This window comes from Scyliorhinus torazame, chromosome 12 (assembly GCF_047496885.1).
Source record: "Scyliorhinus torazame isolate Kashiwa2021f chromosome 12, sScyTor2.1, whole genome shotgun sequence".
In the NCBI taxonomy this organism is placed as follows: Eukaryota; Metazoa; Chordata; class Chondrichthyes; order Carcharhiniformes; family Scyliorhinidae; genus Scyliorhinus; species Scyliorhinus torazame.
This window is the reverse complement of record NC_092718.1, coordinates 224,310,996-224,328,364: the sequence shown is the minus strand read 5'-3', so window position 1 is coordinate 224,328,364 and position 17,369 is coordinate 224,310,996. Positions and strand designations below refer to the sequence as shown.

The window sequence follows — 17,369 nt, the reverse complement described above, 5'->3', positions numbered from 1 at the left end:
AAAGGAGCCAAGGTGGTACATATTTGGACAAGGGAAGTGATGGGACTTTCACTCAAAATGAGGGCTCTTTGGGGTGTAGATGGATATGCGGGGTTTGTGTGCTAAAAGGGATCTCTGGGCTTTCCCTAGGGCCGGGCAAGGGGGAAAGGGACCCGGGCGGGGGCCTCCACGCTGGCCGGTTTAAGAGGTTCAGAGGTTGGATGGCGTTCAGTGTAGGGGGGGTTGGGGGTGGACTCTATAGGTCAATGGTGACCATGGGCGGTCCCGGACTCCTTTTTCTTTTTCTCCTTTTTGTTGCCACCGTGGGAGGGTTTGTTTTATTGGATGCATATATTGACAGGTGGGCCGTTGTTTGGGGTGGTGGGAGGATGGGACCGTTGGTATTGTTAAGGGGATTGATTTTGTATTTGTTACCGTTTACTGTCTGTGGGAGGGGTGTAAATTTTGAAGGAAAATGTGAAAATGGAGAATAAAAACATTTTTTTAAAAAAAAGAATATTGTATTTGGGAAAGTATTGGTGTTGGTAGTTGAGAAGATGTTTACTGTGTGTTTATAAAGTGTTAACTGAATTCATCGAATAAACATTGTTTTGTTTTTAAAATACTTTAGATCTCTGTTGCATCCCACCTGAAAATTGGGCTCCCCATAACCACAATCTATTAAAGTTTGTGGGGCCCTTGCCTTTGCCTCCCTGATCGCCCGCCACAGAATCCTGTTCGGCTGGCGGTCAGCAGCCCCCCCCCCCCCCAAAGCTGCAGACTGGCTGGCGGTCAGCAGCACCACCCAAAGCTGCAGACTGGCTGGCGGTCAGCAGCACCACCCAAAGCTGCAGACTGGCTGGCGGTCAGCAGCACCCAAAGCTGCGGACTGGCTGGCGGTCAGCACCACCCAAAGCTGCAGACTGGCTGGCGGTCAGCAGCACCACCCAAAGCTGCGGACTGGCTGGCGGTCAGCAGCACCCAAAGCTGCGGACTGGCTGGCGGTCAGCACCACCCAAAGCTGCAGACTGGCTGGCGGTCAGCAGCACCACCCAAAGCTGCAGACTGGCTGGCGGTCAGCAGCACCCAAAGCTGCAGACTGGCTGGCGGTCAGCAGCACCCAAAGCTGCGGACTGGCTGGCGGTCAGCAGCACCCAAAGCTGCAGACTGGCTGGCGGTCAGCACCACCCAAAGCTGCAGACTGGCTGGCGGTCAGCACCACCCAAAGCTGCGGACTGGCTGGCGGTCAGCACCACCCAAAGCTGCAGACTGGCTGGCGGTCAGCAGCACCCAAAGCTGCAGACTGGCTGGCGGTCAGCAGCACCCAAAGCTGCGGACTGGCTGGCGGTCAGCAGCACCCAAAGCTGCAGACTGGCTGGCGGTCAGCACCACCCAAAGCTGCGGACTGGCTGGCGGTCAGCAGCACCCAAAGCTGCAGACTGGCTGGCGGTCAGCAGCACCCAAAGCTGCAGACTGGCTGGCGGTCAGCACCACCCAAAGCTGCAGACTGGCTGGCGGTCAGCACCACCCAAAGCTGCGGACTGGCTGGCGGTCAGCAGCACCACCCAAAGCTGCAGACTGGCTGGCGGTCAGCACCACCCAAAGCTGCAGACTGGCTGCCGGTCAGCAGCACCCCCCAAAGCTGCAGACTGGCTGGCGGTCAGCACCACCCAAAGCTGCGGACTGGCTGGCGGTCAGCACCACCCAAAGCTGCGGACTGGCTGGCGGTCAGCAGCACCACCCAAAGCTGCAGACTGGCTGGCGGTCAGCAGCACCCAAAGCTGCAGACTGGCTGGCGGTCAGCAGCACCCCCCAAAGCTGCAGACTGGCTGGCGGTCAGCAGCACCACCCAAAGCTGCAGACTGGCTGGCGGTCAGCAGCACCACCCAAAGCTGCAGACTGGCTGGCGGTCAGCAGCACCACCCAAAGCTGCGGACTGGCTGGCGGTCAGCAGCACCACCCAAAGCTGCAGACTGGCTGGCGGTCAGCACCACCCAAAGCTGCAGACTGGCTGGCGGTCAGCAGCACCCCCCAAAGCTGCAGACTGGCTGGCGGTCAGCAGCACCCAAAGCTGCAGACTGGCTGGCGGTCAGCACCACCCAAAGCTGCAGACTGGCTGGCGGTCAGCAGCACCCAAAGCTGCGGACTGGCTGGCGGTCAGCACCACCCAAAGCTGCGGACTGGCTGGCGGTCAGCACCACCCAAAGCTGCGGACTGGCTGGCGGTCAGCAGCACCACCCAAAGCTGCGGACTGGCTGGCGGTCAGCACCACCCAAAGCTGCAGACTGGCTGGCGGTCAGCAGCACCCAAAGCTGCAGACTGGCTGGCGGTCAGCACCACCCAAAGCTGCAGACTGGCTGGCGGTCAGCACCACCCAAAGCTGCAGACTGGCTGGCGGTCAGCACCGCCCAAAGCTGCGGACTGGCTGGCGGTCAGCAGCACCCAAAGCTGCAGACTGGCTGGCGGTCAGCAGCACCACCCAAAGCTGCAGACTGGCTGGCGGTCAGCAGCAGCACCCAAAGCTGCAGACTGGCTGGCGGTCAGCACCACCCAAAGCTGCAGACTGGCTGGCGGTCAGCAGCACCACCCAAAGCTGCAGACTGGCTGGCGGTCAGCACCACCCAAAGCTGCAGACTGGCTGGCGGTCAGCAGCACCACCCGAAGCTGCAGACTGGCTGGCGGTCAGCAGCACCACCCAAAGCTGCGGACTGGCTGGCCGACCTCTCGGAATCTCTCCAAATGGAGAAAATCAAATTCGCCGTCCGAGGGTCAGACGACAGCTTCCACAGAACGTGGGAGCCATTCACGCAGTTGTTCCGGGAACAGCTAAACCTGAGAGGAAAGAAAGGTGAACCACAGGAAGGGGGGAGGGGGCAGAAGGGGGAGAGGGGGGGAACAATAGAGGAGAACCAGAGAGGTGGGGGGGGAGGCAGGGGAATGACAGCCGGAAGGAGGGCACGGGAAACGATAACAAACTTGGCATCTACAGGAGCAGAGAGCAAGGAGAATCCAGGCGAAAGATGGGCCGAACGGCTGAAGCGGAGGTGAGCGCGAGACGGCAGCGGCAGCGAAACCCGTCCGGGAGAAGCAAGTGACAACACCAGCACCAGACCCATTCGCGTATTGCCCCCTGTAATTGTTTCTCCGACACCCAAATGTATATCTGCCCCCCCCCCCCCCCCATTATAAATAATATTGCCAATTGTACAGAGTTGCTGCTGTTGAGCTGGTGCCCAATACCTTACCAGTTATTTTATTTTATTTTTTAATTTCTATTTTATTGTTACTTTGTTTTTGGTATGTTTGTGTGTGCCCTTCTCTTTTATATATATACATATATATATCTTATTCTGTGTACATAACGGTAAATATACTTTGTTCAAAAACCCAACAGAATACACTTATCAAAAACACCGTTGTGGGTCAGGGGAACTCCATGATACACTTTGGGGTTCTCTGAACCCTGGCCCATAACAATAACGTGACATTTACCAGGAGTTAAATGCTGAGCTTACATTTGACAAAATGACAATTGTATTGAATATTTCTAGAACCCTGTGGACGATGGGACCTCGTTGCTGGAATCAGTTGACCACCAGGAGGAGGAGGAGGAGGAGGAGATCCAGGGTACAGCAGTGCAGAGATTGGCATACTCCCTTTCTGACTTCGGTTACAACCTTTACCGGCAGGTCGCAAGCAGCAACCCCGACGCCAATGTCTACTTGTCTCCCCTGAGTGTAGCTACAACTCTGTCAGCCCTATCTCTCGGTGAGAAAGATACCAATCCACTCTTTCCAAATGGCATAGTCAATAATGAACAAATTATACTCCATTGCCCTCTGGGGTACGGGTCCCACACACACTGACTCTCACTGGGGTACGGGTCCCACACACACTGACTCTCACTGGGGTACGGGTCCCACACACACTGACTCTCACTGGGGTACGGGTCCCACACACACTGACTCTCACTGGGATACGGGCCCCACACACACTGACTCTCACTGGGGTATGGCTCCCACACACACTGACTCTCACTGGGATACGGGCCCCACACACACTGACTCTCACTGGGGTACGGGTCCCACACACACTGACTCTCACTGGGGTACGGGTCCCACACACACTGACTCTCACTGGGATACGGGCCCCACACACACTGACTCTCACTGGGGTACGGGTCCCACACACACTGACTCTCACAGGGGTACGGGTCCCACACACTGACTCTCACTGGGGTACGGGTCCCACACACACTGACTCTCACTGGGGTACGGATCCCACACACTGACTCTCACTGGGGTACGGGTCCCACACACACTGACTCTCACTGGGGTACGGGTCCCACACACACTGACTCTCACTGGGGTACGGGTCCCACACACACTGACTCTCACTGGGGTAAGGGTCCCACACACACTGACTCTCACTGGGGTATGGGTCCCACACACTGACTCTCACTGGGGTACGGGTCCCACACACACTGACTCTCACTGGAGTATGGGTCCCACACACACTGACACTCACTGGGGTACGGGTCCCACACACTGACTCTCACTGGGGTACGGGTCCCACACACACTGACTCTCACTGGGATACGGGTCCCACACACACTGACTCTCACTGGGGTACGGGCCCCACACACACTGACTCTCACTGGGGTATGGGTCCCACACACACTGACTCTCACTGGGGTACGGGTCCCACACACACTGACCCTCACTGGGGTACGGGTCCCACACACACTGACTCTCACTGGGGTACGGGTCCCACACACACTGACTCTCACTGGGGTACGGGTGCCACACACACTGACTCTCCCTGGGGTACGGGTCCCACACACACTGACTCTCACTGGGGTACGGGTCCCACACACACTGGCACTCACTGGGGTACGGGTCCCACTCACACTGACTCTCACTGGGGTACGGGTCCCACACGCACTGACTCTCACTGGGGTACGGGTCCCACACACACACGGACTCTCACTGGGGTACGGGTTCCACACACATTGACTCTCACTGGGGTACGGGTGCCACACACACTGACTCTCACTGGGGTACGGATCCCACACACACTGACTCTCACTGGGGTACGGGTCCCACACACACTGACTCTCACTGGGGTACGGATGCCACACACACTGACTCTCACTGGGGTACGGGTCCCACACACACTGACTCTCACTGGGGTACGGGTCCCACACACACTGACTCTCACTGTGGTACAGGTCCCACACACACTGACTCTCACTGGGGTACAGGTCCCACACACACTGACTCTCACTGGGGTACAGGTCCCACACACACTGACTCTCACTGGGGTACGGGTCCCACACACACTGACTCTCACTGGGGTACGGGTCCCAGACACACTGACTCTCACTGGGGTACGGGTCCCAGACACACTGACTCTCACTGGGGTACGGGTCCCACACACACTGACTCTCACTGGGGTACGGGTCCCACACACACTGACTCTCACTGGGGTACGGGACCCACACTCACTGACTCTCACTGGGGTACGGGTCCCACACACACTGACTCTCACTGGGGTACTGGTCCCACACACACTGACTCTCACTGGGGTACGGGTCCCACACACACTGACTCTCACTGGGGTACGGATCCCACACACACTGACTCTCACTGGGGTACGGGTCCCACACACACTGACTCTCACTGGGGTACCGGTCCCACACACACTGACTCTCACTGGGGTACGGGTCCCACACACACTGACTCTCTCTGGGGTACGGGTCCCAGACACACTGACTCTCACTGGGGTACGGGTCCCACACACACTGACTCTCACTGGGGTACGGGACCCACACTCACTGACTCTCACTGGGGTACGGGTCCCACACACACTGACTCTCACTGGGGTACTGGTCCCACACACACTGACTCTCACTGGGGTACGGGTCCCACACACACTGACTCTCACTGGGGTACGGGACCCACACTCACTGACTCTCACTGGGGTACGGGTCCCACACACACTGACTCTCACTGGGGTACGGATCCCACACACACTGACTCTCCCAGGGGTACGGGTCCCACACACTGACTCTCACTGGGGTACGGGTCCCACACACACTGACTCTCACTGGGGTACGGATCCCACACACACTGACTCTCCCAGGGGTACGGGTCCCACACACTGACTCTCACTGGGGTACGGATCCCACACACTGACTCTCACTGGGGTACGGGTCCCACACACACTGACTCTCACTGGGGTGCGGGTCCCACACACACTGACTCTCACTGGGGTACGGGTCCCACACACACTGACTCTCACTGGGGTAAGGGTCCCACACACACTGACTCTCACTGGGGTATGGGTCTCACACACTGACTCTCACTGGGGTACGGGTCCCACACACACTGACTCTCACTGGGGTATGGGTCCCACACACACTGACTCTCACTGGGGTACGGGTCCCACACACTGACTCTCACTGGGGTACGGGTCCCACACACACTGACTCTCACTGGGATACGGGTCCCACACACACTGACTCTCACTGGGGTACGGGCCCCACACATACTGACTCTCACTGGGGTATGGGTCCCACACACACTGACTCTCACTGGGGTACGGGTCCCACACACACTGACCCTCACTGGGGTACGGGTCCCACACACACTGACCCTCACTGGGGTACGGGTCCCACACACACTGACTCTCACTGGGGTACGGGTCCCACACACACTGACTCTCACTGGGGTACGGGTGCCACACACACTGACTCTCCCTGGGGTACGGGTCCCACACACACTGACTCTCACTGGGGTACGGGTCCCACACACACTGGCACTCACTGGGGTACGGGTCCCACTCACACTGACTCTCACTGGGGTACGGGTCCCACACGCACTGACTCTCACTGGGGTACGGGTCCCACACACACACGGACTCTCACTGGGGTACGGGTTCCACACACATTGACTCTCACTGGGGTACGGGTGCCACACACACTGACTCTCACTGGGGTACGGATCCCACACACACTGACTCTCACTGGGGTACGGGTCCCACACACACTGACTCTCACTGGGGTACGGGTCCCACACACACTGACTCTCACTGGGGTACGGGTCCCACACACACTGACTCTCACTGGTGTACGGGTCCCACACACACTGACCCTCACTGGGGTACGGGTCCCACACACACTGACTCTCACTTGTAAGGAATGATTTTTCGAGGCGAGATAGCAATGTTGATATGAGTCCATTGTTATACTGAAGTCTTTTTCATTCCCTCTTTCAGGAACTGTATCCAGGAATGAGCAGATTTTGCATGGAGTTCTGAACTATGATTTAGTGAAGGACCTGAATGTTCACAGTGTGTACAAGGAACTGCTGACTGAAATCACAGCTCTGCCCAAAAGCTTCAAAACAATTTCACGACTTTACACAAAGAGTAAGAAATGACTGTGTCTTAATTTGTGACAATGAGAGTTGAAGCGATCTGTCAGTACGTGGCCTGTGTTAGACTGTGTGTCTGGAACTGTGTCGAGACAGTGGTTAGCACTGCTGCCTCACAGCGCCAGGGACCCGAGTCAATTCCAGCTGTCTGGCGTCTGCACATCCTCCCCGTGTGTGCGTGGGTTTCCTCCGGGTGCTCCGGTTTCCTCCCACAGTCCAAAGATGTGCAGGTTAGGTGGATTGGTCATGATCAAGACGCAGGGCTACGGAGGGAGGGTGGGGGAGTGGGCCAAGGTGCTCTTTTGGAGGATCGATGCAGCTTTGAAGGACCAAATGGCCTCTGTCTACATGGCAGAGATTTTCCCATTTTTGTATGTGTTTGTGTCTGTGTGTGTTTGTGTTGTGAATGAATGTTTGTGCGTGTATGCGTGTGTGTGAGTGTATGTTTGTGCGTGTGTGTGTGTGTGTGTTTGTGTGTGTGGGGTCAGGCACTCTGTGACATCACCTATCTTTGAACCCAGAGCCCAGATTGCAGTGTGAAAGTTGCAGTGAGATTCTCTGTGAGGAATGGAGTCCGGTCATCTCGTGCCTCCTGTCCCTTGGAGAACAGTGAGTCACACCAGCAGGAATCAGTGTGAGCGCTGTCTCCAGCAGGAAAAATGAGTATGAGCGCTGTCTCTAGCAGGAATAATGAGTGTGAGCGCTGTCTCTAGCAGGAATAATGAGTGTGAGCACTGTCTCCAGCAGGAATAATGAGTGTGAGCACTGTCTCCAGCAGCAAGAGTGAGTGTGAGCACTGTCTCCAGCAGGAACAATGAGTGTGAGCGTGTCTGCAGCAGGAACAATGAATGTGAGCGCTGACTCCAGCAGGAACAATGAGTGTGAGCGCTGACTCCAGCAGGAAAAATTAGTGTGAGCGTGTCTCCAGCAGGAATCATGAGTGTGAGCGTGTCTGCAGCAGGAATAATGAGTGTGAGCACTGTCTCCAGCAGGAATAATGAGTGTGAGCACTGTCTCCAGCAGGAATAATGAGTGTGAGCACTGTCTCCAGCAGCAAGAGTGAGTGTGAGCACTGACTCCAGCAGGAACAATGAGTGTGAGCGCTGACTCCAGCACGAAAAATTAGTGTGAGCGTGTCTCCAGCAGGAATAATGAGTGTGAGCGTGTCTGCAGCAGGAACAATGAGTGTGTGCACTGTCTCCAGCAGGAATAATGAGTGTGAACGCTGTCTCCAGCAGGGACAATGAGTGTGAGCGCTGACTCCAGCAGGGACAATGAGTGTGAGCTCTGTCGCCAGCAGGAATAATGAGTGTGAGCACTGACTCCAGCAGAAACAATGAGTGTGAGCGCGGTCTCCAGCAGGAATAATGTGTGAGCGCTGTCTCCAGCAGGGACAATGAGTGTGAGCGCTGTCTCCAGCAGGAATAATGTGTGAGCGTGTCTCCAGCAGGAATAATGAGTGTGAGCGCTGTCTCCAGCAGGAATAATGAGTGTGAGCACTGTCTCCAGCAGCAAGAGTGAGTGTGAGCACTGTCTCCAGCAGGAACAATGAGTGTGAGCGTGTCTGCAGCAGGAACAATGAATGTGAGCGCTGACTCCAGCAGGAACAATGAGTGTGAGCGCTGACTCCAGCAGGAAAAATTAGTGTGAGCGTGTCTCCAGCAGGAATAATGAGTGTGAGCGTGTCTGCAGCAGGAACAATGAGTGTGAGCACTGTCTCCAGCAGGAATAATGAGTGTGAACGCTGTCTCCAGCAGGGACAATGAGTGTGAGCGCTGACTCCAGCAGGGACAATGAGTGTGAGCTCTGTCGCCAGCAGGAATAATGAGTGTGAGCACTGACTCCAGCAGAAACAATGAGTGTGAGCGCGGTCTCCAGCAGGAATAATGTGTGAGCGCTGTCTCCAGCAGGGACAATGAGTGTGAGCGCTGTCTCCAGCAGGAATAATGTGTGAGCATGTCTCCAGCAGGAATAATGAGTGTGAGCGCTGTCTCCAGCAGGAATAATGAGTGTGAGCACTGTCTCCAGCAGCAAGAGTGAGTGTGAGCACTGTCTCCAGCAGGAACAATGAGTGTGAGCGTGTCTGCAGCAGGAACAATGAATGTGAGCGCTGACTCCAGCAGGAACAATGAGTGTGAGCGCTGACTCCAGCAGGAAAAATTAGTGTGAGCGTGTCTCCAGCAGGAATAATGAGTGTGAGCGTGTCTGCAGCAGGAACAATGAGTGTGAGCACTGTCTCCAGCAGGAATAATGAGTGTGAACGCTGTCTCCAGCAGGGACAATGAGTGTGAGCTCTGTCGCCAGCAGGAATAATGAGTGTGAGCACTGACTCCAGCAGAAACAATGAGTGTGAGCGCGGTCTCCAGCAGGAATAATGTGTGAGCGCTGTCTCCAGCAGGGACAATGAGTGTGAGCGCTGTCTCCAGCAGGAATAATGTGTGAGCGCTGTCTCCAGCAGGAATAATGAGTGTGAGCGCTGTCTCCAGCAGGGACAATGAGTGTGAGCGCTGACTCCAGCAGCAAGAGTGAGCGTGAGCACTGTCTCCAGCAGGGACAATGAGTGTGAGCTCTGTCGCCAGCAGGAATAATGAGTGTGAGCACTGACTCCAGCAGAAACAATGAGTGTGAGCGCGGTCTCCAGCAGGAATAATGTGTGAGCACTGTCTCTAGCAGGAATAATGAGTGTGAGCGCTGTCTCCAGCAGGAATAATGAGTGTGAGCACTGTCTACAGGTCCTATCGGGTCTGACTGAGTAGTCAGCCTATGATGAGGTCCAGAGTAAATTGGGCCGATATTTGTGCAATGCAGAAGATTGAGAAGTGAGCTACAAAATTCTGAAAGGATTTGAAAGTGGCAGACACTCAGATTGTTACCCTGGAAAGGGAATCTTAAACACGGGGAGGCGGGGGGGGTGGGGAGGAGAGGGGGGCGCCGGGGAGGAGAGGGGGGCGCCGGGGGGGGGGGGGGCGCTGGGGAGGAGGGGGGGGGCTCCGGGGGGGGGGGGGGTGCGGAGGAGAGGGGGGCGCTGGGGAGGAGAGGGGGGCCCCGGGGGGGGGGCGCCGCCGGGGAGGAGAGGGGGGCGCCGGGGAGGAGAGGGGGGCGCCGGGGGGGGGGGGGGGGCGGGGGGGAGGAGAGGGGGGCACCGGGGAGGAGAGGGGGTTGCCGGGGGGGTGTGGGGATGGGGAGGAGAGGGGGGCGGTGGGGATGGGGAGGAGAGGGGGGCGGTGGGAGGAGAGGGGGGTGCCGGGGGGGTGTGGAGGAGAGGGGGGTGCCGGGGGGGGGGGGGGGGGGAGGAGAGGGGGGCGCCGGGGAGGAGAGGGGGGCACCGGGGGGTGGGGGGGTGGGGAGGAGAGGGGGGGGTGGGGAGGAGAGGGGGGCGCCGGGGGGGGGGGGGGCGGGGGGTTGTGGGGGTGGGGAGGAGAGGGGGGCACCGGGGAGGAGAGGGGGGTGCCGGGGGTGTGAGGGGATTGGAGGAGAGGGGGGCGCCGGGGAGGAGAGGGGGGCACTGGGGGGGGGGGGGGGGAGAGGAGGGGGGGGCGCCGGGGAGGAGAGGGGGGCGCCGGGAGGGGGTGGGGTGGAGAGGGGGGCGCCGGGGAGGAGAGGGGGGCGCCGGGGGGAGGGGGTGGGGAGGAGAGGGGGGCGCCGGGGAGGAGAGGGGGGCGCCGGGGGGGGGGGGGGGGGGTTACCCTGACTCAGGATATGGAGCTGATCACGTGGAACTGAGATGAGGAAAAATTGTGAATGTTGGGAATTTTCTTTGCCAGGGGTTGGGAATGTCCCACCATCGGATATGTTTAAGTCTGGGACAGAGGGAATTTCAGTCTCTCGGGGAATGAAGGGATATGGGGAGCGGGCGGGAAAATGCAGTTGAAGCCCAACATCAGCGATGCGAGTAATGAATGCAGGCTCGATGGACAGACTGGTCTCCTCCTGTTACTAATTCTTCCAGTTCGGAGTGTGAATCGAGGCAGCTCCATGGACTGAGTGTCCTGAATATTGGATGTTGCTCTGATACTCTTTCATCTTTCCATTCTCACCCAGAGCTGAGAATGAGGTCGAATTTTCTGAAGCAAGTTGACACGTTTTATGGGGCCAGGCCCAAGGCGGTTTTTGGGAATGAGCAACAGGATCTGCAGAATATTAACCAGTGGGCGAAGTCTCGCAGCGGCGGCCAAATCAACCAAGTCATCAATTCAATGCCACAGGACCTCAGCATTCTGCTGCTCAGCGCAGCTCAATATAAAGGTAAAGTGAATCCTCTACCATTCTGCTAAACGGGAAAGTCCAGGATTGGCAATAGTCAGACAGGTGAAGGATATGGAGAGTTCTTGAAGTCATTTAACTGGAGCAACCTGCAGACCCCAAAACACAGCTCAGACCACCTCAACCATTGGATCAAGACATTTTTGTGACAGTTCCTGAAGGTGTTGACTCTCACTGGGAGACAGTTCCTGAAGGTGCTGACTCTCACTGGGATACAGTTCCTGAAGGTGCTGACTCTCACTGGGGGACAGTTCCTGAAGGTGCTGACTCTCACTGGGATACAGTTCCTGAAGGTGCTGACTCTCACTGGGATACAGTTCCTGAAGGTGCTGACTCTCACTGGGCCACGGTTCCTGAAGGTGCTGACTCTCACTGGGACACAGTTCCTGAAGGTGCTGACTCTCACTGGGGGACAGTTCCTGAAGGTGCTGACTCACTGGGACACAGTTCCTGAAGGTGCTGACTCTCACTGGGACACAGTTCCTGAAGGTCTTGACTCTCACTGGGACACAGTTCATGAAGGTGTTGACTCTCACTGGGACACAGTTCCAGAAGGTGCTGACTCTCACTGGGGACACAGTTCCTGAAGGTGCTGACTCTCACTGGGCCACGGTTCCTGAAGGTGCTGACTCTCACTGGGACACACTTCCTGAAGGTGCTGACTCTCACTGGGAGACAGTTCCTGAAGGTGCTGACTCTCACTGGGGGACAGTTCCTGAAGGTGCTGACTCTCACTGGGGGACGGTTCCTGAAGGTGCTGACTCTCACTGCGACACAGTTCCTGAAGGTGCTGACTCTCACTGGGACACAGTTCGTGAAGGTCTTGACTCTCACTGGGACACAGTTCATGAAGGTGTTGACTCTCACTGGGACACAGTTCCAGAAGGTGCTGACTCTCACTGGGGACACAGTTCCTGAAGGTGCTGACTCTCACTGGGCCACGGTTCCTGAAGGTGCTGACTCTCACTGGGACACAGTTCCTGAAGGTGCTGACTCTCACTGGGAGACAGTTCCTGAAGGTGCTGACTCTCACTGGGGGACAGTTCCTGAAGGTGCTGACTCACTGGGACACAGTTCCTGAAGGTGCTGACTCACTGGGCCACGGTTCCTGAAGGTGCTGACTCTCACTGGGACACAGTTCCTGAAGGTGCTGACTCTCACTGGGGGACAGTTCCTGAAGGTGCTGACTCACTGGGACACAGTTCCTGAAGGTGCTGACTCTCACTGGGACACAGTTCCTGAAGGTGCTGACTCTCACTGGGACACAGTTCGTGAAGGTGCTGACTCTCACTGGGGGACGGTTCCTGAAGGTGCTGACTCTCACTGCGACACAGTTCCTGAAGGTGCTGACTCTCACTGGGACACAGTTCGTGAAGGTCTTGACTCTCACTGGGACACAGTTCATGAAGGTGTTGACTCTCACTGGGACACAGTTCCAGAAGGTGCTGACTCTCACTGGGGACACAGTTCCTGAAGGTGCTGACTCTCACTGGGCCACGGTTCCTGAAGGTGCTGACTCTCACTGGGACACAGTTCCTGAAGGTGCTGACTCTCACTGGGAGACAGTTCCTGAAGGTGCTGACTCTCACTGGGAGACAGTTCCTGAAGGTGCTGACTCTCACTGGGACACAGTTCCTGAAGGTGCTGACTCTCACTGGGACACAGTTCCTGAAGGTGCTGACTCTCACTGGGACACAGTTCGTGAAGGTCTTGACTCTCACTGGGACACAGTTCATGAAGGTGTTGACTCTCACTGGGACACAGTTCCAGAAGGTGCTGACTCTCACTGGGGGACAGTTAGTGAAGGTGCTGACTCTCACTGGGGACACAGTTCCTGAAGGTGCTGACTCTCACTGGGGACACAGTTCCTGAAGGTGCTAACTCTCACTGGGAGACAGTTCCTGAAGGTGCTGACTCTCACTGGGACACAGTTCCTGAAGGTGCTGACTCTCCCTGGACACAGTTCCTGAAGGTGCTGACTCTCACTGGCACACAGTTCCTGAAGGTGCTGACTCTCACTGGGACACAGTTCGTGAAGGTCTTGACTCTCACTGGGACACAGTTCATGAAGGTGTTGACTCTCACTGGGACACAGTTCCAGAAGGTGCTGACTCTCACTGGGGGACAGTTAGTGAAGGTGCTGACTCTCACTGGGGACACAGTTCCTGAAGGTGCTGACTCTCACTGGGGACACAGTTCCTGAAGGTGCTAACTCTCCCTGGACACAGTTCCTGAAGGTGCTGACTCTCACTGGCACACAGTTCCTGAAGGTGCTGACTCTCACTGGGACACAGTTCCTGAAGGTGCTGACTCTCACTGGGACACAGTTCCTGAAGGTGCTGACTCTCCCTGGACACAGTTCCTGAAGGTGCTGACTCTCACTGGCACACAGTTCCTGAAGGTGCTGACTCTCACTGGGACACAGTTCCTGAAGGTGCTGACTCTCACTGGGGGACAGTTAGTGAAGGTGCTGACTCTCACTGGGGACACAGTTCCTGAAGGTGCTAACTCTCACTGGGAGACAGTTCCTGAAGGTGCTGACTCTCACTGGCACACAGTTCCTGAAGGTGCTGACTCTCACTGGCACACAGTTCCTGAAGGTGCTGACTCTCACTGGCACACAGTTCCTGAAGGTGCTGACTCTCACTGGGGGACAGTTAGTGAAGGTGCTGACTCTCACTGGGTGACAGTTACTGAAGGTGCTGACTCTCACTGGGGACACAGTTCCTGAAGGTGCTGACTCTCACTGGGAGACAGTTCCTGAAGGTGCTGACTCCCACTGGGACACAGTTCCTGAAGGTGCTGACTCTCACTGGGGGACAGTTAGTGAAGGTGCTGACTCTCACTGGGGACACAGTTCCTGAAGGTGCTGACTCTCACTGGGCCACGGTTCCTGAAGGTGCTGACTCTCACTGGGACACAGTTCCTGAAGGTGCTGACTCTCACTGGGAGACAGTTCCTGAAGGTGCTGACTCTCACTGGGAGACAGTTCCTGAAGGTGCTGACTCTCACTGGGACACAGTTCCTGAAGGTGCTGACTCTCACTGGGACACAGTTCCTGAAGGTGCTGACTCTCACTGGGACACAGTTCGTGAAGGTCTTGACTCTCACTGGGACACAGTTCATGAAGGTGTTGACTCTCACTGGGACACAGTTCCAGAAGGTGCTGACTCTCACTGGGGGACAGTTAGTGAAGGTGCTGACTCTCACTGGGGACACAGTTCCTGAAGGTGCTGACTCTCACTGGGGACACAGTTCCTGAAGGTGCTAACTCTCACTGGGAGACAGTTCCTGAAGGTGCTGACTCTCACTGGGACACAGTTCCTGAAGGTGCTGACTCTCACTGGCACACAGTTCCTGATGGTGCTGACTCTCACTGGGACACAGTTCCTGAAGGTGCTGACTCTCACTGGGACACAGTTCCTGAAGGTGCTGACTCTCCCTGGACACAGTTCCTGAAGGTGCTGACTCTCACTGGCACACAGTTCCTGAAGGTGCTGACTCTCACTGGGACACAGTTCCTGAAGGTGCTGACTCTCACTGGGGGACAGTTAGTGAAGGTGCTGACTCTCACTGGGGACACAGTTCCTGAAGGTGCTAACTCTCACTGGGAGACAGTTCCTGAAGGTGCTGACTCTCACTGGCACACAGTTCCTGAAGGTGCTGACTCTCACTGGCACACAGTTCCTGAAGGTGCTGACTCTCACTGGCACACAGTTCCTGAAGGTGCTGACTCTCACTGGGGGACAGTTAGTGAAGGTGCTGACTCTCACTGGGTGACAGTTACTGAAGGTGCTGACTCTCACTGGGGACACAGTTCCTGAAGGTGCTGACTCTCACTGGGAGACAGTTCCTGAAGGAGCTGACTCCCACTGGGACACAGTTCCTGAAGGTGCTGACTCTCACTGGGAGACAGTTCCTGAAGATGCTGACTCTCACTGGGGACACAGTTCCTGAAGGTGCTAACTCTCACTAGGAGACAGTTCCTGAAGGTGCTGACTCTCACTGGGGACACAGTTCCTGAAGGTGCTGACTCTCACTGGGAGACAGTTCCTGAAGGTGCTGACTCTCACTGGGGACACAGTTCCTGAAGGTGCTAACTCTCCCTGGACACAGTTCCTGAAGGTGCTGACTCTCACTGGCACACAGTTCCTGAAGGTGCTGACTCTCACTGGGACACAGTTCCTGAAGGTGCTGACTCTCACTGGGACACAGTTCCTGAAGGTGCTGACTCTCCCTGGACACAGTTCCTGAAGGTGCTGACTCTCACTGGCACACAGTTCCTGAAGGTGCTGACTCTCACTGGGACACAGTTCCTGAAGGTGCTGACTCTCACTGGGGGACAGTTAGTGAAGGTGCTGACTCTCACTGGGGACACAGTTCCTGAAGGTGCTAACTCTCACTGGGAGACAGTTCCTGAAGGTGCTGACTCTCACTGGCACACAGTTCCTGAAGGTGCTGACTCTCACTGGCACACAGTTCCTGAAGGTGCTGACTCTCACTGGCACACAGTTCCTGAAGGTGCTGACTCTCACTGGGGGACAGTTAGTGAAGGTGCTGACTCTCACTGGGTGACAGTTACTGAAGGTGCTGACTCTCACTGGGGACACAGTTCCTGAAGGTGCTGACTCTCACTGGGAGACAGTTCCTGAAGGTGCTGACTCCCACTGGGACACAGTTCCTGAAGGTGCTGACTCTCACTGGGGGACAGTTAGTGAAGGTGCTGACTCTCACTGGGGACACAGTTCCTGAAGGTGCTGACTCTCACTGGGCCACGGTTCCTGAAGGTGCTGACTCTCACTGGGACACAGTTCCTGAAGGTGCTGACTCTCACTGGGAGACAGTTCCTGAAGGTGCTGACTCTCACTGGGAGACAGTTCCTGAAGGTGCTGACTCTCACTGGGACACAGTTCCTGAAGGTGCTGACTCTCACTGGGACACAGTTCCTGAAGGTGCTGACTCTCACTGGGACACAGTTCGTGAAGGTCTTGACTCTCACTGGGACACAGTTCATGAAGGTGTTGACTCTCACTGGGACACAGTTCCAGAAGGTGCTGACTCTCACTGGGGGACAGTTAGTGAAGGTGCTGACTCTCACTGGGGACACAGTTCCTGAAGGTGCTGACTCTCACTGGGGACACAGTTCCTGAAGGTGCTAACTCTCACTGGGAGACAGTTCCTGAAGGTGCTGACTCTCACTGGGACACAGTTCCTGAAGGTGCTGACTCTCACTGGCACACAGTTCCTGAAGGTGCTGACTCTCACTGGGACACAGTTCCTGAAGGTGCTGACTCTCACTGGGACACAGTTCCTGAAGGTGCTGACTCTCCCTGGACACAGTTCCTGAAGGTGCTGACTCTCACTGGCACACAGTTCCTGAAGGTGCTGACTCTCACTGGGACACAGTTCCTGAAGGTGCTGACTCTCACTGGGGGACAGTTAGTGAAGGTGCTGACTCTCACTGGGGACACAGTTCCTGAAGGTGCTAACTCTCACTGGGAGACAGTTCCTGAAGGTGCTGACTCTCACTGGCACACAGTTCCTGAAGGTGCTGACTCTCACTGGCACACAGTTCCTGAAGGTGCTGACTCTCACTGGCACACAGTTCCTGAAGGTGCTGACTCTCACTGGGGGACAGTTAGTGAAGGTGCTGACTCTCACTGGGTGACAGTTACTGAAGGTGCTGACTCT

At 56.5% G+C, this 17,369-nt stretch overlaps 1 protein-coding gene across 2 annotated transcripts in view; it reads left to right on the top strand.

Annotated features, from left to right (window-relative positions):
- serpinf1 (serpin peptidase inhibitor, clade F (alpha-2 antiplasmin, pigment epithelium derived factor), member 1) overlaps positions 1–17,369 on the top strand; it is a 110,095-nt gene that overhangs the window by 63,104 nt on the left and 29,622 nt on the right. For both annotated transcript variants that reach the window (XM_072470009.1, XM_072470010.1), the window contains exons 3-5: positions 3,531–3,747; positions 7,258–7,410; positions 11,457–11,660. In XM_072470009.1, the coding sequence (XP_072326110.1) occupies positions 3,531–3,747; positions 7,258–7,410; positions 11,457–11,660 (574 nt within the window). The remainder of the gene's footprint in view (positions 1–3,530; positions 3,748–7,257; positions 7,411–11,456; positions 11,661–17,369) is intronic.